The sequence below is a fragment of the Antechinus flavipes genome, chromosome 5 (genome assembly GCF_016432865.1).
Source record: "Antechinus flavipes isolate AdamAnt ecotype Samford, QLD, Australia chromosome 5, AdamAnt_v2, whole genome shotgun sequence".
In the NCBI taxonomy this organism is placed as follows: domain Eukaryota; kingdom Metazoa; phylum Chordata; class Mammalia; order Dasyuromorphia; family Dasyuridae; genus Antechinus; species Antechinus flavipes.
The window spans coordinates 111,757,575-111,780,549 of NC_067402.1; the positions used below are offsets into that span (position 1 = coordinate 111,757,575).

Genomic DNA, 22,975 nt, shown 5'->3' on the forward strand with positions numbered 1-22,975 from the left:
TCCTTTGGCAGCTGGGTACTGAATCATTCTCCCTAGCACCACTACCCCAGGCCACACTGGTGAAAAAGTTGACCAAAGGCTTTAGGCCTTGCTGCATCATCTATCATAATCCATCCACCCATCCATCCATCTGTCCGTCTGATTGTCTGTCTATCCATCCATCCATTCATTCATTTATCCTATTTCTGTTCTCTGTTTCTCTCTCTCCCTCTCCCTTCCTTTTTTCCCCTCTCCCTCCCTCCCCCACCTCTCCTCTCTCTCTCTCTCTCTCTCTCTCTCTCTCTCTCTCTCTCTCTTTTTCTCTCTCTCTCTATCTGTTCCATTCATCAACCTATTCTTTCTATCTATATATCTGTCTGTCTATCCATCCATCCATTCATTTATCCTATTTCTGTTCTCTGTTTCTCTCTCTCCCTCTCCTTTCCTTTTTTCCCTTTCCCTACCTCCCCCACCCCTTCTCTCTCTCTCTCTCTCTCTCTCTCTCTCTCTGTTTATCCATCTGTTCATTCATCCACCTATTCTTTCTATTTATATATCTTTCTGTCTGTCTATCCATCCATCCATCCATTTATCCTATTTCTGTTCTCTGTTTCTCTTTCTCCCTCTCCCTTCCTTTATTTCCCTCTCCCTCCCTCCCCCACCCCTCCTCTCTCTCTCTCTCTCTCTCTCTCTCTCTCTCTCTCTCTCTCTCTCTCTCTCTCTTTTTTTCTCTCTCTCTCTCTCTTCCTCCATCTGTCCATTCATCTACCTATTCTTTCTATCTATATATCTGTCTGTCTATCTGTCTGTCTATCTGTCTGTCTATCCATCTGTTTGTCCATATATCCATCTATCTTTAATGTTTTTTTTTTAAGACTGGACTTGTGATTTTATTGTTGCAAGCAATTCCCAATGAGGAAACTCCTACCAATGCAGATCTATACCTGCACTGCAACATATAATTTTAGAGAATTGCTTGAGACAATGAGATTTTTTTTTGAGACTGACTTTTCTATCTCACTCAGGCTGGAAGTACTGCAGTTTCTCATGGGCCCAATCTCAGCGCTTAACGGCACAGAAACTTTGATCTGGGCCAGATCACTGCTCCTTATATGATCTGTCTTTCCCCGGGGCCTTATTCTTTAGGTAGAGGCCTTTTTTCAAGCACCAGATTGTCTTTAGTTTGACTATAGCGCAAAACTCCCAAAGTCAAATTGTCCACTAGCCTCAGACTGACCCAGTGGTAAATATTACAGTTATGTACCTCCCAGCCTGGTGGAAGATGAGACAACAAATGACTTTCCAGGGGTTGCCCAGTCTGCAAATATCAGAGGTAGCTTGTTGGAATGGAGAGAAAACCAGCCTAGAATCCAAGAAACTAAGGACCAAGTGCTGCCTCTCATGTATACATGGATGCATGATTCTTAGGACGTCACTGAAACCTCAGTTCCCCAGCTCACTCTCTAAGACTGTAAATTGCTGTGTTGGAAGAAGGTGTTTTCCAGTTTAATTTTCCCTTCCTTTCTACGTGTGTATGTGTAATAGATGAGTGCTTAATATACACATAATGTATATGTGTGAAACATAAGCATATGTACATACACATATATATTAAACACATATGTATTAAAGAGAGTAATAATAGAATAAGATAGATAAGATAAGACTAGATAAGCAATTCAAGAAGAAGAATATGTAGGAGTCAGTTTCTTATAACCACTGGGGAATTATTTCATGAGTGACCCTGAGAGAGAATTTATTCTGGTTCTTCTCTGGAATAGGCTGGGTTCCGTACCTGGGGAATTTAGGTCTCAACAATTCCCTTTTGGGAAATGTGCCTACTTTTTGATGGGGAAACGGATTCCTTCCTTCCCCTCTCTGCATCCTTCAGCTGTCAACACAGCATCCGCCTTGTGGGACTGTTAATTACTGCCTTTTATTATATTTACGCCGCTTAATTTTTTTCTCCGCAATGTACTCTTCCCTCTAATTAGGTGTAGTGATTAGAATCTCTTTCATGTGTCGCTGGCACAGTGCTTTGAATGTTGAAGGCGTTTGGTGACTTAAAGGAAAGCTGCAGCCTGATAAAAAGAAAGCTTCTCTTACCCCCACCCCTCTTTTCTTTCTCCCCACCAGCTGAGTGACCCAACTGGGAGGGGGCAGCAGAGCTGGGGCGCCAAGCGAGGGAAGATTCCCTTTGAGAAGTTTCAGAGGGAAGGAGAAATTAGCAGTCAGACAGGGAGTCACATTCCTGACAGTTTGTCAATAGAGATGACCTGGCAGAGAGCTGAGTTCCTTTTAGGATCAAGGAAAGCTGGGCTATGTGTGTGTGTGTGTGTGTGTGTGTGTGTGTGTGTGTGTGTGTATGTGTGTGTGTCTGTGTGTGTGTGACAGGATATAAGAAGTGGCTAAGATTTTATATATATATATATATATATACCAGATATACACATACACGCAATACAACATATACATCTATATACACAATATACATATATGCCGTATAGATGCATATATATAAATAAACAAGGGTTTATGGAATGGCATATATGGGATGTGGATAGGTTGCATTTGAGTCTTACTTTAATGACTCATCACAGTATAAAGTAATACTGAGTTCTCAAAATCTTTAAATATTTGATATATATGTATCTGTTCCCATATACATCAATATTGTAAATATTTGTGATTTTCATCAGCATTAGCTATGACTCTATCAATGCAGGCTGAAACTGCTCTATATGCTGTTTGTGTGTGTGTGTGTAGAAAGGGAGAGGGGCTGTGAGATGTCATATCTGAAATAAAAGTTCATTCCTCTGTAGTCAATCTCCAAACTTAGCTAGATTGGACCTAAAGCAATGTGCAGTCTTGCAACAGGCCTTTATTGAAAATTTCCCAAGTTGAAAGAACCTGTTAAAACCCATTAATGCTTTTACTGGCATAGTCTGTGAGAACCCTGGTACTCCCATAATCATAATGAGAATCAAAAGTCAGATAAAAATAAAGAATGTGAATATATTTTATATGTACATATATGTGTGTATACACATAGGTATATATCAATTTATATATGTATTCATATTATGTATACATAATATATACACACACATATATGTATCTTAAACACTTTATTGATAATCTGTTACTTCATGTTATTTCCATATAGTCTATGTTACTATGTTATTTCAATAACATAAAATATCATCTACAAGATTCTGATTAAAGATTGACTATAGACAGAAACTTTTCTGTACTGGGGCCCATATAATGTGCAAAGACATGGGGGAGTCCTCCAGTACGTTTGTTAGAGCCTCTGGAACGATTCATGGGAGAATACGGACAGCAATTACATAGGATGAAAAAGTATGGAAGAGTTTGCAATCTCTACTATTAGAGAACGTATTCATCTCATGAAAAATACTGGTTATAGAGTTGGGAGGAATCTTAGTGCCATACAACCCATCCTCTCATTTTACAGATGAGAAAACTGAGGTTCAGAGAGATTAAAGGACTTGCCTTGAATCACACGGCTAGTTTGTGTTCAGGCAAAATTTGATCTTGATCTTCCTGTGTCCAAGTCAAGCATTCCATGCTCTATACCTTGCTACTTAAGTATATATATCGTCTAAGTATAGAGGAAGCACAGGGTAGTGAAAAGAGGGTCAGCCTAGAGCTCATTAGGACCCTTCAAATCCTATCTCTGATGCAAAGACACTTAACTTTTCAGTATAATTCCTAAATGTACACACAACACCCCAAGCAACCTGCTAAGACTGTAAACTGCAAGGTAATTGCTGATTTGCATTGGAAAAGGAATTTTCCTCATTAGGAGTACTGTGTGTGTGACTGTGTGTGTATTTTACACACACAGATACACACGCAAACATATCCTAATCTCCAGCCTAGTTTGGGAATGAGAATCAGTGCGGATCAGCAATTGCTCCACCATGTTTTCCTAGTTGCATGTGCTTTAAGACTTGAGTCTTAGCGTGAAAATGACCCGAGATCTGTGTGATTCAAAACATGTCTGATTCACTACCATTAAGTCCCATTAGCTCTCACGGAAGACAGAGACTGGGTTTATGATTTCACTGGTCTGAGTAACTACCAGAAGAAGAAACCGCAAGTCCTCTCATACTCTGAAATCTATAGCCTTAGAGAGTTGTCTAGGGCTGTTGGGAAGTTAAGTGATTTGTCCAGCCAGAGAATCAGGTCATCCTGGCTCCTAAGCCATTTCTAGCCATAGCACTACATTGTGTCTCATTTATCTTTTATTATGTAATATATTTTATTTAAATATACATATTTACACATATATTATATATACATATATGTATATGTCAGTTCCTCTAAATCAGTTGTGTCAGACTCAGAGAGAAAGAGGAGACCATTAAACCACAGAATCCCTGTAGGCACATATTGACTTAGAAAATGGCATATTAATATTATCTATGTTCCTTTGTATTTTTATTTATTTTGTTGTTTATTTATTTTGGTTCAGCTGCGCTCAGGAGTGTCGCAGCTGCTGTGGGTGAGACACATCTGCTCTAAAGGAGAGAGCTTCACACCCTTTAGGATGGCATTCGTTCACTCCCTGCTCCTAGGCAGCATCTGTGACAATCTCATCATGATGATCGCCACCCTCCCCTTTTCCATGACATGCAACAAGGGCAAAGTGCCCAACCTGACCCCTCTGCAGGAACCTTCACGTCATCCCCTCCAACCTCCTCTGTCAGAGTGCCCCTACTTTGGCTGCTTCCCTCCTGCCCACAAACATGCTCGCATCCCCTCCATCCTTAATAAATTCTCATTTGATTTTGCAACCCCTGGTAGATATTGACCTATATCTTTTTTTTCCCACCACTGCACAACATTCAGTCATTTTTAAGTTGTATCGGACCCTTTGTAAACCCCATTTGAGGTTTTCTTAGCAAAGCTACTCCAGTGATTTGTCATTTCTGTCTCATTTTACAGATGGGGAAGCTGAGGCACACAGAATTACGTGATTTGTCCAGGGTCACACAGCTAGTTCGTGTCTTAGGTCCCATTAGGGCTCAGGTTTTCCTGATTCCAAATCCCGCGTCTCATGCACTATGGCAACCACTTAGCTTACCTCTACCACTGTACACCCCAGCTAAATATCTTGAGAAAGCTATCTATGCTGAGTGCTTTCACTTCTTATATTCTCACTTTCTACTCTTCTGCCCTCCATCTTCTGACCTCATCAATTCAATGAAATTCTCTCCCCACAGGCCTTTTCTCAGCCTTTATCCATGAATTCTTTGCAGCTTTTGACAATCAGTATAGACTATCCTCTTCTCCTGGATACAATTGCTCTCGAGTTTTTCTGATATGGTTTTTCTCCTACCTGTCTGACCACCTTTTAGTCTCTTTTGTTTGGTCTTCATCCAGGTCATATCCACTAATTGTGAATGTCTCCTGAGACTTTGCCATGAGCCCTTTTCCCTTTTTTATATCTACTACTTTGATTAAAGATCTCATGAGCTCCCAAGAGATTTAATTATGATCTTTAAGTAGATGATTCCTTCCTGTCTCTGTCTGTCTGTCTATCTCTCCCCATATATAATACTTGTGTATGTATATCTTATCTATCTATAGATAGATAGATCCAGCCCTAATCTCCCACATCATTAGCTGCCTCCTAGGCATGTTGAATTGGATGTCCCATAGGCATCTTAAATTTGACATGTTTAAAACAAAATTCCCTTTCTTTCCCCAAAACTCTTCCTTCTTCTGAACTTCCCTATTACTGTCAAGAGCACCAAGTTCCTCCCAGTCACCTCGTCTCATAACATTGTTATCATCATCAACACCTAGCTCAAATTCATCTCACACATCCAATCTCAGTTTCCTCATCTATAAAAGAGAGATAATGATATTTGCATTACTTATCTCACAGGGCTCTTACAGGCCATGCACTTTACAAACCTTAAATGACTATATAAATGTGACTTGTTAACATTTTCATTTTAGTGACCTTGCCTACCCAATCTCTTGAATTGTTTTATGTCATGAGGAAAACTTTTCTGTAATCTAATTCTCCTTCCTCATATTCCTCACTGCAGTCCCTCAGAGAGTTAGTCAATAAATATTTATTAAGCAACTATTCTGTGCTAGGCACTCTTCTGCCTCAATTTTCATAATTGTAAAATATTAGTAATAATTACATTTGCCTTATAAGTTTTAATTAGAATAAAATAAATAATTTTAGAATTATTTATTAGAATTAAATGAATAAAATGAAATCATATATGTAAATGACATTTGATAACTGTAGAAGATAGTCCTTATACATACAACAGCATAGTCTAATAAAAATGACATGTTAAAAAAACTATGTACAAGCTAGATAGATAGTTATCATTGTACAGAATAAATTAGAGATAAAGCTACTCTGATCATTTAAACTTCATGTAAGTTTAAAGCTGGAGTTCTTAACTCCATGAATTCTTAAAAATATTTTGTTAATCTACATTTCATTTTAATTGGTTTCCTTTGCAAACCCATATGTATATATTATTTTATGCATTTAAATCTATGATTCTGGGAAGGGATCCATTGGGTTGATCAGACTGCTCAAGGTGTCTGTAATATACAAAAAAGGTTAAGAACACTTGCTTAGAGATCTATGGGTTTTAACTACTCTCATAGCACTTCCAAAGAGTTGAGATCACACCATATAATGTTCTTCCCTCCAGCTCTAGCAATCTCCTTGTGGTTTTCCTTTATCCTAGCTTTTGCTGAGCTTCAGACAGACATCCATGAACTGACAAGTGACCTGGATGGAGCTGGAATCCCCTTCTTGGACTATCGGACATATACCATGAGAGTGTTATTTCCTGGTATAGAAGATCACCCTGTACTCCGAGACCTGGAGGTGAGCTACAATGTATCTGTACTCCCCTTGTAGATTCATTGAATTTTCCCCTAAAATGGGTTTTCCAGATTCTTCCTTATTATAGAATGAAATCTAGAAGGAGGTGGGAGAAAAATAATAGATTGAAGCTATAAAGAAGCTCATCCAATTAGTCCAAATCTCTCATTTTACAGATAAAGAAATTGAGATCCAGAGAAATTGCCCAAACTCATGTAGGTAATAAGGGACAGAGATGGGATTTGAACCTGGAGCTTTTGATTCCATTATCAGCATTCTTTTCACCTGAGCACATGAAGAAGAAAAAGCATTGAATTATCAGTCTTAGGACCTAACTTTAAATCCTAGCTCTGCTATTTTTTACCTATATGACCTTGAACAAGTTACTGAAGTTATTAGGTAATACTATTTTCTCCTCTGTAAAAATGAAAGAGTGGGAAATGACAAGGGGGGGAGGGTTTCAGAAAAACATGGCAAGATCTTTATCAACTGATGCAGTGAAGTAAGAAGAACCAGGAGATCATTGTACATGGTAACCGCAATGTTATAATAGTAATGTAATGACTTTGTTTCTCTGATTAATACAATGACTCTAGACAATTCCAAAGGATTGGTGATAGGAAAAAAATGTCATACATCTCTAGAAAGACACCTGATGAACTTTGAATGCAAATTGAAACATAATTTTCTCACTTTATTTTTCTTGCTTTTTTTGAAATATGACTAATATGTTTTGCATGATTTCATGAATATAATTGACATCATATTTCTTGCCTTCTTGATGAGTAGGGGAAGTTGGGAGAGAGAGAATTTGGAACTCAAAATTTAAAAAGAAAAGAAGATTAAAAATAAATAAATAATAAATTTGAAAAACATTTTTAAAAATAAAATGGGGGGGGGGTGGGGAGAGAATTCCTTCCTAATTTAAATCTGTTAAATAACAACAACAATAATAACTTCATGTTATATAGCATTTAAAAGTCTGCAAGAACTTTACAAATATTATCTCATTTTATTCTAACAACAAACCTGTATAACAGATGTTATTATTATTATCATTTTACAGATAAAAAGACTGAGGCAGACTTAAGTAACTTGCCGAGGGTCTTGTAGCTAGTAAGTGTTTGAAGTTGGATTTGAATTGGGGTCTTCCTCAGTTAGCTATGTGGGGTAAGTTTGAGGATGTGAACCTGGGTAACATGGAAGATGATAGTATTCTTCCTAATTCTAGGTCCAGCATCTATTTACTTAAAGTTCTGTGTTATAAATGCCATAAAACATCTTGGCCAAATGATAGGCTTGAACCAAAGAAGCGCAGACCAAATGTGGATATTTCCAAGCACAGAGATTAAATAAGAAACAGAGGGTTGTGGAAAGAATTGCATGCTTATTATTTGCTTATGCTAGGAAATGGAAGAGAATCCAAATAAATAAGAAAGCAGCTTTAAAGCTCAGAAGATTAGATGATCTGGCATCCCAGAGACAACAGTTAGTTAAGTGATCATGGAAAAATCACTTGCCTGAAAAGTCTCATCTGTAAACTGGGTATAGTTGAATTACCTCCATACTCATTGTCAACAAACTGCTTTGCTAAAAGCACTCTATAAATCTGAATTGTTATTATTGCAAGCGAGGATAATATTTTGTATACCTCTATGTTCCAGATGCTGCCCATACCATGCTAGGTGCTCACTCTATATTAAATGAATGGAGAAACTGAATTAGATAGAAATGGAAAATAGACATGTACCCACAAACATTAGGCTGTTATAGATTTGGTCTGTCTGGATTTGGTAGTGTATGTGTCTAGACAAGGAAATGGAACTGGGCTTCCAGGGACATCACTCAGAGGTAGCTGAGACAAATATGTCTACCACTTCTCAATGAATGTACCTTTTTCTTTCTTTCTTTTTGTCTTCTTCTCCTCTTCCTTCACAATATCTGGCATGCACAAAGTAGGTGCTATAAATGCTTTTCCTCTTCCACTTCCTTTCCCTCCTTCCTTTTCTTTTTATTTTGTAGCTTCCTTTTCCCCTTCTTCATTTTTTTCCATTCTCATTTTAATCTTAAATATCTATCAGTGAATACAAGTTCCATAAGTGGAAGGTCTATTTCATTTTTGCCTCTGTTATCTTCATACCAAGCACAATCCCTTGCATACAGTAGGTACTTTACAAATGTTTCTTGAATAAAATTATTTGGTTTCATTTGTGGTCCAAGAAGTTGTTGCTGATGTAAAATGAAATCTAGCCATAGTAGAAGAAAGCGCCTGATAGAGTTGGCAGAAAACTTAATTTGGAGTCAAAAGCCTGGGTTTGAGAGAATCCCTAGTCTCCACTTATTAGTTATGCAATCTTTGGCAATGCACATCATCTCCATGGCTGTCAATTCCTTAATCTGTGCAAAAGGCATAATAATTTCACAATTTACAGTTAACCTAGGTAGTCACTAAAGATCTCTTCTCCAGGATGATCTTCCTACAGAAATCCCAGGTCTTAAACGTCACCTTGACTACTCTGTTATACTACAATTGTCTCCAAAAGGAAGGAGAAATTTATAAGAAGAATACCCAAACCACTAATAAAACTGTCAGCCCAAGGCCAAACACTGATCTCCAGGATGTTGTCCTGGAGACACCAACTTGAAAACAAATCCAAAGGACTACCTTTTCAATTTTCCCATTCAATCAGATGTGAGTCCACTTAATTCTACTATTGTTTGATCCGTCTATCCTTCTAAAACATATTTGCAATGTTTGGATCACCCTTGGTTTCATCCTTCTAAACTCACTTGATACACTGGGATCCTTAGAGGAACCTGGAAGACTGAGGTGATAGAGAATTCTTATGTTGGAATTGTAATAATGGTTTGTCCAACCTATAGCAAGCTGACAGAGATACAATCTGCATATATCATAATTGTAAAATGCTAACACATACAAAGGCCCCCTACCCATCCTCCCCAAACAGACCACATACCCTAGTCCTTACAAATTTGTATCACCTTCATTCCCTACATGACCTCCCTCGGGATCTTCAACTGCCTATTAGACATCTTAAATTCAACACAGCCAACACTGAACTAATTATCATTCCCCAAAACCTTACCTTCTTCCTAACTTCCCTATTAACTGTTGAGGGTACCTCCATCTTCCCAGTAAGCCAGGTTCCCAACTGAGGTATAATCTTTGATTCCTCACTCTCACCCCCCAGATAGAATCTGTGGCCAAATCTTGAAATTTCTACCTTTGAAATATTTCTCTTATATGTCCCTTTTTTTTCCATACCACTCTTCCTGGAGCAGACCCTTATCATCTCTACCTAATGGAAACAGCTGAATGATTTGGATGGAGATCGCCTTGCCATAAATTTCTCCCTACCTCCAGTTTATCTTCTACTTACCTGTCAAATTGATATTTCTAAAGCAAAGTTTTGATCATGTCAGCCTCCCCATTCAATAAACTTCAGTGACTTTCCATCCTATCTGGGATCAATATAAAACCTTCTGTTTGGTATTCAAAACCCTTCACAACCTATCCCCCCACTTACATTTCCTGTCTTCTTATACATTACTCACCTCCACTTGCCTTTGATTCACTGATACTGGGATCTTAAATGTTTCTTGGATAAAATACCCCATTTCTTGATTGTGGATATTTTTTCAGTGACTGTGCCCCAAACCCACAAATTTCTCCCTCCTCATTTCTGCCTTCTGGCTTCTTCCCTGATTTCCTTTCAGTCTCAGATGAAATACAACGGGCTACAAGAAACCTTTCCCAAATCCCCTTAATGTTAGTCCTTCTCTCTGTTGAATATATCTAACTTAGCCTTTATATATCTTCTATGCACATAGTTGTTTGCATGTTGATTCTCCCATTAGATTGTGAACTCTTTGCCCCCATCAAAATGCCTGATATATGTACTAAATACATCAATAAAGACTTGCTGACTGTCTTAATCAGGAAATTTTATTTTAATTTGTTTGTTTGTTTGTTGATTACTTAACTTACTTTTCTCTCTCAACCTTTCCCTGAGAGTCTGTCTACTATGTCTTTGACCATGAAGGAGTTAAAATAGAATCTATTCCTATTCAGCTCCTATTTCCCATAGTAAGGAGCCCACAAGATGGCTAATTGTCAAGAAAAGACTCTGTCTGGAGCAGGTTATGTGGCCTTCTAGTTTCCAATAAACTTGCTAATTAATTGCTTGCAGACATGAGCAGAAATAAACTTTTGCTGCTGCACATTAGCCTGAGGTGATGTGAGATTCAGCATTCTAGCTAGGGAGCTTTGAATCACACTTTCCTTGCTTGAATTTTTTCCCCCACATGCCTCCTTAGTTCCACCCTGTTGACTTTCTGGAAACAAAAGTATTCCAAAAGGGTTGCAGAGTAATCTGAAGCTCAACCTTCTCTCATTCATAATAAAAACCCATGAACTCACTAATGTGCATATCTTGGGCTTAAGGAGGAACACTTAGGGGACTAGAGTGGAGCCTACCCATTTGTGTACTGTGTTTCCTTCTTCAATACTTATTTATCTACTGTTCTATTTATGTGTTCATCTACACCTTTATGCTCAAGCTTATCAAGTCTCTCAGAATCTCAGAAAACTGGAAGAGATTTCTCAGAGGTCAGCTGTCCTAACTTATCTCTGAGTACAAATTCCCTCCACAATATCCTTTCACAAATTAGAATCGAGGTTCTTCCCCCTTTAGGGGTTATGGAGCCCTTTGGCAGGTTCTGAAATCTATGGATCCTTTCTAATAATCATGTTTTTAAATCCATAAAATAAACTATATAGAATTACAAAGGAAAGCAATTATATTGAAATATATAATTATCAACATATATATACACACATACACACACACACACCTCTATATATTAAAATTCATGAGACCTGGGTCAAGAACATTGAGTTAGAAGGGTTGGTCAGAATCTAATAAGATGAAAATTTATGAAAATAAGTATAAGGTCCAACATCTGAGTTTATAATAAAAATAAAATGCCTTCATCTTTTCTTCTCCGGTGACCAGAAACCCACTCTTATCCTGGATTAGATGAGTGAACAAAATACATTTAGCCCACCATTTCTAGCCCCACTTCCCTGACCATGTTACACATTTTATCCAGTTGTCTATGACAGGTATCTTTAACTCCCCCAAAACACATTTGCTGGCTCCTACCACTTTCTATTTCTTACTCTAATAAAAGTCATCCAACTGATTCTACCATTAGTTCTGAAAAGGATATTATAGTCTTCTATCTGTTGGCTTTAGTCACCATCCCTGTAACTCCCCAGCTTCAAACTCCCATCTCTGACCACCATTTCCATTTATGTCTTTTCTCCCCGTATTAGAATATAACTCCTTAAAGTCAGGAAATGCCTCACTTTGTGTTGATTTCTACAGTAATTGATATACAGTATACACTTCATAAATTTGTTTTCATGCATTCAATACCTCCTGATTTCTCTTTTGTATAACTTAGATTGTTGAGATTTTTTTTCTATATTGAGTGCAAATATGCCTCTTACTATTGTTCCTAGATTTGATCTTCAGGGGCAAACAGAATGTTTAATCTCTCTTCAAGGTGACAGCCCTTCAAATACTTGTTCTCCATGTCCTTTTTTAATCTTCTCTTCACTCGGCTGAATATCCCTGATAATAATTCTTATATGATATGATCTTAAGTGTCCTCTCCATCCTGTTCACTCTACTCTAGTTTTTTCAGTGTTCCTGCCAAAATGTGGTGCCTAAAACTAAATAATGCTGCAGATGTGGTCTGATAAGGGCAAAATATAGCAGGATCATGACCTTGCATTTTCTAGATATTGTTCTATTAATTCAGCCCAAGATCATATTACCTTTTTATTCAGTTGCCATGTTACATTATTCAATTCAAATAACATTATTAAACACTTATTATGCTCAAGGTATCTTGCATTTCACATATATACACACAAAAAAGCCTAGAGATTTTATGGTTTTTTCACAAACCATTTTCTTGCTTGGTCTTTTATTTCCTCTATTTGTGCAGTTTATTTTTTGAACCCAAATGGAAGACTTGACATTTATCCCCATCATACATCCTCTTGTTAACCTCTATGCATTACTCCACCATGATGAGATCTTTTAGTATCCAACTGTCATGCAGCATATCAATTTCTGCTTTCTTTCGTACTTAGATTTAATAAGCATACCATATCATGTCTCACACAAGTGTCTGGTAAAAGTGTTTAACAGCGAAGAGCCATGGATATATCTCTGGTGTCAAACACTGGAAACCTCCCTGCGGGTCAGCACTGATCCATTAAATGGTTTGAATCATTCAACTATAGTCATGTCAGTGGTTCAGTACCTGTAACTTAATGTAATCTCTTTTCTCTGTCACTTCCGATGTTAGGATTTCAATGATATATCTTCTTCATTTGAAAACCAACTTTTTCTTTAGGGAATAGAAGACTATACATTTTAGGACCTCAGAGGAAAGGCTTCATTTTATAGATAAAGAAAGTGAACTTCAGAAATTCAAGTGACTTGTCCACAGTCACAGAGATAATAAATAGCAAAGCCAGGAATTTGAAAAACAGATTTTTCTGAATCCCACATGCTATGAGTTGGATGTGGGAGGAACTATTCCAGAAGAAGGAAGTCAAGATTCAGTTTGAGCCTATTCCCATGGTCAATCAATAGTAAGAGCTTTGGGAAATTTGGTGTGAATGATTGAGGGGGGGAGCCGGGTAGATAAAAAGAAAAAATGGTAACTAGATGGTTAAGTTTAAGCTTAGGGGGTGGAGAAGACATCAAAGTCACTGTGTTATCTGTGCTCTTGTTTTCCCTAGCTATCGAAAGATAGTAGTATCAGCTCCGGTGGTAGAAGGGGGTGCCATTGAAGGCTAAGCACAAGGGAAGCAGAGGCTGGACATGGACTCCTTTTCTGGAACTCTGAGAGATACCTTGAGGCTGGCTGGCCTCTAGAGTCTGGGACTAAGGAGGTAGGGGTTGGAGAGAACAGGATGGAGGCAAAGGATTGGGAAGGGAAGACTATGTACCAGAACCAATTGGTGTTGCTGGAGCTATGGGAAAAGGGGAAGACCAGCACAATTAGTCACTGTCCACCTTATTTCTGATCTCTTCCACTGCCTCCTTCCAGGGCTTACTTTACTTTTTGCTTTTCAAGCACCAAAGGAAATGAAAGCTGAACAGATACAGAAAAGGTGACATGGAGAGGGTTACTATGCTGGATGCTCTTAGGTTCCAGACCTGTGGGAGCTATATGGGAAGTTGAACGTGGCTCTGAATCCTCATTTTCCTTACTCCAGGTCCAGTGCTCACTCTTTTACTAAGACCCCTCTCATCTTAAAGCCACGGTTGTCATTTTCTATGACATAGCAAAAGGGCAAACTTGGTCTTTTTTTCTCTTCATTTTAGTGCTGATCAATGTTTAATCTAGAAGGGTTCTTTAGCTCTAAAGTGAAAAGGAACTTTAGAGACCACCTGGTCCAACCCTCCTCTTAAAGATGAGGGAACTGAGATCTAGTTTTCCCAGGATTTTTTGTCAAATAATGAGCTCTTGCTCCAAAAGCTTGGTTTTTTAGGCTTATCAAATACTAGATTAGTATGGTCCACTGATTGACCTGTTTCTTAGCCAACTCTATTTCTTATCTAGTATTAGATTGTTTTGATGATTACTACATTATAATACAGTTTGAGATCTGGTATTTCTAAGTCATTTTAAAAATTAAATTAATTAAAATTGATTCTTGACCTTTTGTTTTTTTTCCAGATGAATTTTATTATTTTTCTAGCTCAATAAAATAAATGTTGGTAGTTTTATTGGTATGACACTGAATAAGTAAATTAATTTAGGTAGAATTGTCATTTTTATTATATTGGCTCAGTCTACTCATGAGCAATTAATATTTTCCCAAATGCTTAGATCTGGCTTTATTTGTGAGAAAAGTGTTTTATAATTGTGTTCACATAATTCTTGAGTTTGTGTTGGCAGATAGGCTCTCAAATATTTAATATTGTCTGCAGTCATTTTAAATGGAATTTCTCTTTTCTGCTGGCTTTTTTTGGTAGTATATAGAAATGCTAACAATCTGTGGGAATTATTTTTACATTTTGCAACTTACTAAAGTTGTTTCTTATTTCAACTAGTTGTTTAGCTGATTCTAGGAGCATACCATCACGTCATCTGCAAATACTGAAAAATTGGGTTCCTCATGGCCTATTCTAATTCCTTCAAATTTTCTCTCTTTTTTGCAATAGCTACATTTCTAGTATGAAATTGTAATAGTGATATTTTAATAATGATAATGGGCATCCTTGCTTCATCCCTGATCTTACTGGAAAGGCGTCTAGCTTATTCACAGTACAGATAATGCTTGTTGATGGTTTTAGATAGATATGACTTATTATTTTAAAGAAAGCTCTCCTTATTTTTATACACTCTAGTATATTTAATTTGAATGGGTTACATTTTTGTTGAAAGCTTTTTCTGCATCCATAAAGATAATCATATGATTTTTGTTGGTTTTGTTATTGCTATGGTCAGTTATACTGATGGTTTTCCTAATATTGAACCTGCCTTGCATTCATGATATAAATCCCACCTATCATCTTAATGATAAATTACTGTAATCTCTTTGCTAGCAATTTATTTTAAAATTTTGCAACAATATTAATTATGAAAATAGATTTATAGTTTGCTTTCTTGGTTTTTGCTCTTCCTGGTTTATGTATCAGCATCATATTTCTGTCATAAAAGTAATTTGATAGTACTTCTTTCCCTCTTTGTCCAAGTAATTTATGTAATATAAGAATGAGTTGTTCTTTAAATGTTTGGTAAAATTCACTTGTAAACCCATCTGGTCATGAAGATTTTTTATAGGGCTTATTTGTTGTCTTATTCAATTTCTTTTTCTAAGAGAGGGCTATTTAAGCATTCTGTTCTGATCCCCTCATTTGACAGATGAAGTAATTAAAGCACAGAGAGGTCACATGATTTGCCTAATGTCACACAGCTATTTAAAGGCATAGGTAGGACCAGAATCCCTTATCTTGACACCCAGCCCAATGTTCTGTGGTAGTCAACCGACTGGCAAACTGAAGATCCCCTTTTTGTTTTTCTTCCTCATTTATTTTTACCTTATTTCTAAATCCAACTTTTCTTGTGCATCAAGAGAACTGTATAAATGTGTATACATATATTGTATTTAAGATATATTGTAACATGTTTAACATGTATAAGACTGCCTGCCATCTAGGGGAGGGGATAGAAGGAGGGAAGGGAAAAGCTGGAACAGAAGTGAATACAAGGGACAATGTTGAAAAATTACCCATGCATATGTTCTGTCAATCAAAAACTATATATTAAAAAAAACTGAAGATGCTTATGTAGCATCTGGCCCCTAGGGGATCAAAGCTTGCCCAGAAAAAGCCATGGTAATCTATTTTTTATTGGGATCCTTTCTGGAATGATTCTGGCTTGAGTGTTGAAGGGGACCCCATAACATTTTAATTCAAGATATGTAGCATCTGGGGCATCTGGGTGGTACAGGGAGGAGAGTGCTAAATCTGGAGTCAGGAGCACCTGAGTTCAAATCTAGTGCTACCTTTCTGACTCTGGGCAAATCCCTTCATTCTGCCTCAGTTTCTGAACTTATAAAATGGGGCTAATAATAGCACTTGCCTCGCAGGGTTGTTGAAAGACTCAATTGAGATAATATCTATAAAGCAATTAGTTTAGTGTCTGACACATAGTAAGTGCTATATAAATGCTAGCTATCATCATTAACTCTATTATCTATCTGCTAGTTACTCTGCTTATTGCCAGGGATAGGAACAGTGGAAGCAAACAGCTTCTTCCCTAATGAAACTTGTCTGCTCTCGGGAAGATAAAACACCTATAAAAATAAATGTAGAGTAGGTGGCTCAGTGTGTAGAGTTCCAGACCCAGCATCAGGTTAAGCCTCTTTGCCTCAGTTTCCTCATCTGTAAAATGAGCTGGAAAAGGAAATAGTAAGTCACTCCAGTGACTGCCAAGAAAACTCCAAATGGGCCATGAAGGGTCTGATATGACCAATCAGGGGTAATAATATATAAAATAACAAAATAATTTGAATGTAAGAGGGACTAACCACGGGAACGTCCAGATGACAGCAATGGCATCTTTCCAGAACTAGGCAATGTCCTGTTGTTCCCACTGGCGGTGATGGGACTGAGCCCGCCAGTGGTACCCACACCAGGTGAGTGAGGCGTCTCACGGGGCATCCTTCTCCTCCCTCCCTAGGTACCAGGCTACCGACAAGAACGCGTGGAGAAGGGCCTGAAGCTCTTTGCTCAGCTCATCAACAACAAAGTGTTTCTGCTGTCCTTCATCCGCACGCTGGAGTCCCAGCGGAGCTTCTCCATGCGGGACCGGGGCAATGTGGCTTCCCTCATCATGACAGTCCTGCAGAGCAAACTGGAGTATGCGACGGACGTGCTCAAGCAGCTGCTGGCCGATCTCATCGACAAGAACCTGGAGAGCAAAAACCACCCCAAACTGCTGCTCCGAAGGTGAAGGGTGTGGGGAGGGAAACGGCCAAACCGGGGGTGGCAGGAGGGTTTCTCCCCAACCGAGACCCCCCAAAAAAAACTTTCTGGGAGGGTTTAACCTTGAATTTGCCTAGGGGCGGAAGACTCTGGCGGTGAGGGACTCCTGTCTCATTCTTAAGCAAGCTTGTTGAGAAAGCTCTGGTCCTATAGACAGAAGAGCTGGACTCAAGTCCATGGTCCAACAGTTATTAATTTATTTCCTGTGTGACTTTGAACAAGTCGATTACTGAGCCTCATCTGTAAAATGGATATAAGGATACTTTTTTTAAAAGCCCTTGGAAACCTTAAAATATGCTATGAATATAATATTCTTTCCTCTCTTTTATTTTTGTTCATCTGTTTTCCATTTCATCTAGGTCCCCTCTGGCTAACCTCTGATACCATTGAGCTTTTCCTCTCAAATTTTCCTTTTTTTTGGTAGAACTTAACATTTCAGCTCCTCAGAGGACCTTCTGTAATCATCTAGAGACCTTTCCTGTTCACTCAGGAATAATACATGTCTTTTCATATAATCATGAGTTGGAGTACAAAGGGATTGTTATTTTTCATTCATTTCAGCCATGTCCCTATTTGGGTTTTTGATATTTTTGGGGGAGGCAAAGATAGTGGATTACTTTACCAATTCTGTCTCTAGCTCGTTTTACACATGAGGAAACTGAGACAAACAGGATTACAATGACTTGCCCTGGGTCACACAGCTAGTATCTGAGGCTGAATTTGAACTCAGTCCCCCTGACTTTAGGTCTTGTGTCCTTTCTTTAGTTTTTCCACTTAAAGTTTATCTAATTCAATCATTTCGTCTTACAAGTTAGGAAACTGAAGCCCAAAGAAAATAAACCAAAAATCAAACAGCAAATAAGTTGTAGGGTTGGTATTTAAATATGGGTCCCACAACTCCACATCCAATGTTCTTCTTAGTTAAAAATCTATAGTATTTGTAAACATTCTAGTGAAGGAGATACCACATTAACCCTTCATTTCTCATAGCCAAGACATTCTAGTTTAGGTTGAATTTAAACCCTTTCCAATGTAACTTGTTCAATGCAGTTCTCAATATAATCTCCTTGAGGGCAGGAACTATGTCATTTTCTGCCTTTTTTTTTTTAAATTGAGCACATAAGACAGATCCTTACACACAGTAGGTATATTAATACATGTTTGTTAAATTGAATTAGCCTTCACTTTTCCATCTACTTGGAAACTCCACACAGGGGTAAAAGTGAAATTGGGCAAGGTCATAGGAGAAAACTTGTGCTCGTTTTCTACAGCTCATCTGAAATGAACATCATTTGAGCACTGGTCTCCCTTTGCCTTGACCCTTGACACACTTGAAGATAGTGTTAAAATTTTTCCTTCTGCCTCCTTCTTACCAGGTCAAATCATCCATACTTCTTTCATTTCTCCCCTTCCTTAATTTCTACTTCAAATCAGCCAACAAGGAACTATTGATCTCATATTTTATAACAATAGCTGATATTTATATGATGAGACTTCAAGGTTGGCAAAGACCTTTGCATATATACTCTCATTTGATTTCCCACAAACAAATCTGCCAGGTAGGTGCTATTATTATCCTCATTTTACAGATGAGGAAAACGAGGCACAGGGAGGTTAAGTGAAGTCACCACACTAGTGTTTGGGACAAGATTCAAATTCAGGTCTTCCTGACGCTAAATCCATCATTCTTGTTACCAGGTCACCAGGATGCCTTTGTCTTACCTTTGTCAGTCCATTTAATCAATGCCCTTACATCTCTGCTCCTCTATCAATACCTCCAGGCTTTTGTCTTGATTTAACAAACAAGTTGGGATTTCAGAAAAGATTCACTTTAAGATCTTGCTCCTCTCAGCAAAACCTTGTATAGCATCAAGAAGCAGGCATGAATTGGGTCAATCACACTAATTTGGGAGTAGAAACAGAGAAAAGAGTTTGTGCAAGAGATCATTTTGATTTTTGTTTTACTTTCACCAAATGGCCACCCACTGCCATAATTCTAGGGTTGTCACTGCCTAGCCTAACTCCCCCTGTCAATTTTCTCATGTTTCTCTCTGCATCTGTGTATCTTCCACTTTCCCTGACATCTTGCTTTCCTCCAACACCTTCTCTGCTTTCAACTATGGAGACTCTCTTGTTTTCCCTCTTTTTTTTCCTGGCCTCTTCTCCAGTCCCACTTTTAAAATACTTCCCTGCTTTTTTTCTCCATCTCTGTTCCCAAATTCCTCCCTTTATTCTAGTATCTTGGCATTTTCCTTGGCTAGTGCACCTTTAAAATACCCATGGCCCTATGTAGACTTGGTCACCTCTCCTCTAGTGCTTCCCATGAGCACATCTGAGGTCTGAAAGGGAATCAACAGAAGTGGAGCCCTCTGGCCTTTAGACAAATATGAACACCATACTTGGAGTCAAGAGACTCAAGTATTTAGTAATGTTTTTCACTTGAGCTAGTCACTTCACTTCTCTGAGCCCCAGTTTCTCTCACTGTAAAATAAGAAGGCTAAATGCCTCCTAAGACTTCTTCCAGAACTATATCTATGGGCCTATGATCTTATAAAAATGAAGTCAGTGGTGCATCTTTTGTTTTTGGGAGTCTGAAAAAATAGTTAATGAGTTTAACCTAAAGCACAAGAGATTTGGCTTAGCCTTAGAAGAGAATTTTCTGATCATGAAGATGGTTCAACTCAGAAATAGGTTTCGCAAGAGATGTTCTAGTACAGCCATCCAGGAAGCCCTCAATATTTTTTCTATGTCTAGGAATAGTTCAGGTTTGTCATTGTCTTGTATAAAATTGAATGATCTTTCAGTATCCTGTACCCCCTGGGAGTCTTTAAGTGAGGCTATAAATTGGCTATTGGGGCCTACTGTGATTGGTCCAGCCATTCTGCTGTCTTTACTCCTGTTCCTGCTATTCTACAAGTGGTCAAAGATCACATTGTTATTTCATACTTTCCTTTGTGCTGGAAAAAGGAAATAGGAAGGCTAGTAATGCTCTGTCGCATTAGTCTTTCTCCCAATTTTCTTTCTTTTTCCCCCAAAGAAGAATATATCTCATTCTGCATCAATGCTCCACTCTGGAACACTGCTCTGTCCCTGTCTTGTAGGAAGACGTTGGATGTGTGAAAATGGGACCTCTTGGAACTTGTACATACATTACAGGTTGCATAACAGAGGTGTCAAACATGCAATCAATGGGCCACATGCAGAGTTGCAGCCCAAACATGATTAAAATGTAATTGGAAAATATTGAGCAAAATAAAGAAAAATATAATACATTTTGAATGTAAGTTGGTGTGCAGCCATCAGAGATCTTTATGGATTGGTGGTCCCCACTTCTATTTGAGTTTGATATTTCTGCCACAATAGGTAGAGCAATGGCCTCAGAACCAGGAGGACCCATATACCAATGTTTCCTCTTTAATGATCAGTCACTTGATTTCTTTGTCCCTCAAATTCATCCTTTACAAAATACGGAGAGGAAGATTACACTTATGCCTTCTAAGATCCCTTGCTAGCTCTAAATCTATGATCTGATGCAAGCCACAAACCAGCTACTCTCTTTCTCTTTGGTCCCAATGAGACTAACCAAATACCTTTTCCTCTTTTCTTGCTCTGATTTGTTCCTCTGGACTGGGATAGGACGGAGTCAGTGGCTGAGAAGATGCTTACCAACTGGTTCACTTTCCTCCTCTACAAGTTCCTGAAGGTAAGAGGGATCAGCATCAGTATTTCACAGGAGACCGATACCCTTCCCTATTATTTCCTGCCTTGTCCTCTACATTCTTTCTAATCACTGAGTCACTGTCCCTCTTCTTCCAGCCCATTTTCTATTTTTTCTATGGCCCAGCTTTCAACTGGAAAAGGCCAGATCTCTTCCTGACACAAAGGGGATCTACCCCTGAGAATACCCCAGAGAAGAAAGCCTTTAGCGTCTCATAATGATGCTTCTTAAAGGGCATTATAGCCTCTTAGTGTGCCCTGAGTTTCCCTAGGTGTTCCCCAAATTATACAGAACTTAGATTGCAATGTTAAGCACATGAAAGATTCCCTTAGTGTGCTGATTTGGGGCGGGGGGGGAGTTTTAGAACTTTACTAAAGATAGAAGACAGAAGAGGGAAAAAAGGGAAGGAAAAGAGAAAAAAGGGAAGACAAAAAAAAAAAAAAACATTTATTCCCTCCTGATTACTTTCATATTGAAGAGAAGGAGATAATGGAAGTCCCTGAAAAGTCATGATGGTGAATTCCTAGGACCACATTCCCATTTTCAGTTAAGAGCAGCACTTCTAATATTCTCTTTCCCTTTCCCCTCCTCCTCCTCCTCTTCCCTCCCCAGCCCCCTCTACTACTTCTCTCCCACCTCAGCCCTAACATAGGGCTGATAAGGGCCCCAAGCAGGTACAAAGAGGCAATATGTTGGCAGCAGATAAGCTAATGATGTGGCAGGAAGGTTGAGAACCACTTGGTTGCCAATTATTAACTTGTTTCCTAAGGGAAGTTGCAATACAGGGAAAGCCTGGGGGATGCGGGACCCAGAAAAGGGGGAGAGAGGGAGGGGATAAGGGAAGAGGAGAGAAGAATAAGGAAGAGAAAGAACATTAAGAACACGAATGGGACAGGGGGCAGGGATGGATAATAGAGATATAAATCAGAACAGATGAGGACTGGAAGGAGAGGGAATTATAAGAAGAAAGGAAAGAAGTAGGAACAGGAGAGAGAATCCCAGTAGCAACATCTGCTTGGCTGGAAGTGGGGAATCATACAGGGCAGGTACAGGATTCTGAGTCACTCACACCTTGCCTAAAGTCCAGCAGCTCCAATCATCCTCTATTTCACAGGAATGTGCTGGGGAGCCCCTCTTCTCCTTATTCTGTGCCATCAAGCAGCAGATGGAGAAGGGTCCCATTGACGCCATCACGGGGGAAGCCCGGTATTCCTTGAGTGAAGACAAGCTCATCAGACAGCAGATTGACTACAAGACCCTGGTGAGTGTCTGTGGGAACCTTCCCAGCCCCAAGCTACCTAACGACAGTCTCCATTCGGTACCGCTGGGCAGAGTGCCTTAGGTCAAGCAGGGTCTCGGCCAAAGGACCATGGATTTAGAGCTGGAAGTGACTGGCAATTTCCAAATAAAGAAACTGAGACCAAATGAGCTATAATGACTCCCCAAGGCTACGTAAGTATTAAAATGCAGAGCTAGAATTTGAACCCAGATCCAAGAGGCAAATTATAGATGGAGAAGTCAGGGAAGTAACTGAGAAAAAAGTCCACTATGTTCCCAGACCGACTGAATGTTTGAAGAGGAGCCTCATGGTGTCATAGCTCTAGAGGTGATTCTGGAGTAGGAGGAACTCAGAGGTTACGTAGCCCAACTGCCTTATTCTACAGATGAGGAGCTGGGACAAGGGAAGTAAAGCCGTGTGCTCAATGTGCCACAGCTGGCAAGCTCCTGGAGGCAGGTCTTTCTACCTGCACATGCAGCCCATGAGAGAAGTGGGAGTAG

General features: G+C 38.8%; 1 protein-coding gene across 1 annotated transcript in view; it reads left to right on the forward strand.

Annotated features, from left to right (window-relative positions):
- PLXNA4 (plexin A4) overlaps positions 1–22,975 on the forward strand; it is a 650,156-nt gene that overhangs the window by 569,521 nt on the left and 57,660 nt on the right. The window contains exons 21-24 of the mRNA XM_051961546.1: positions 6,735–6,877; positions 17,174–17,442; positions 21,115–21,181; positions 22,311–22,457. Coding sequence (XP_051817506.1) covers positions 6,735–6,877; positions 17,174–17,442; positions 21,115–21,181; positions 22,311–22,457 — 626 coding nt within the window. The remainder of the gene's footprint in view (positions 1–6,734; positions 6,878–17,173; positions 17,443–21,114; positions 21,182–22,310; positions 22,458–22,975) is intronic.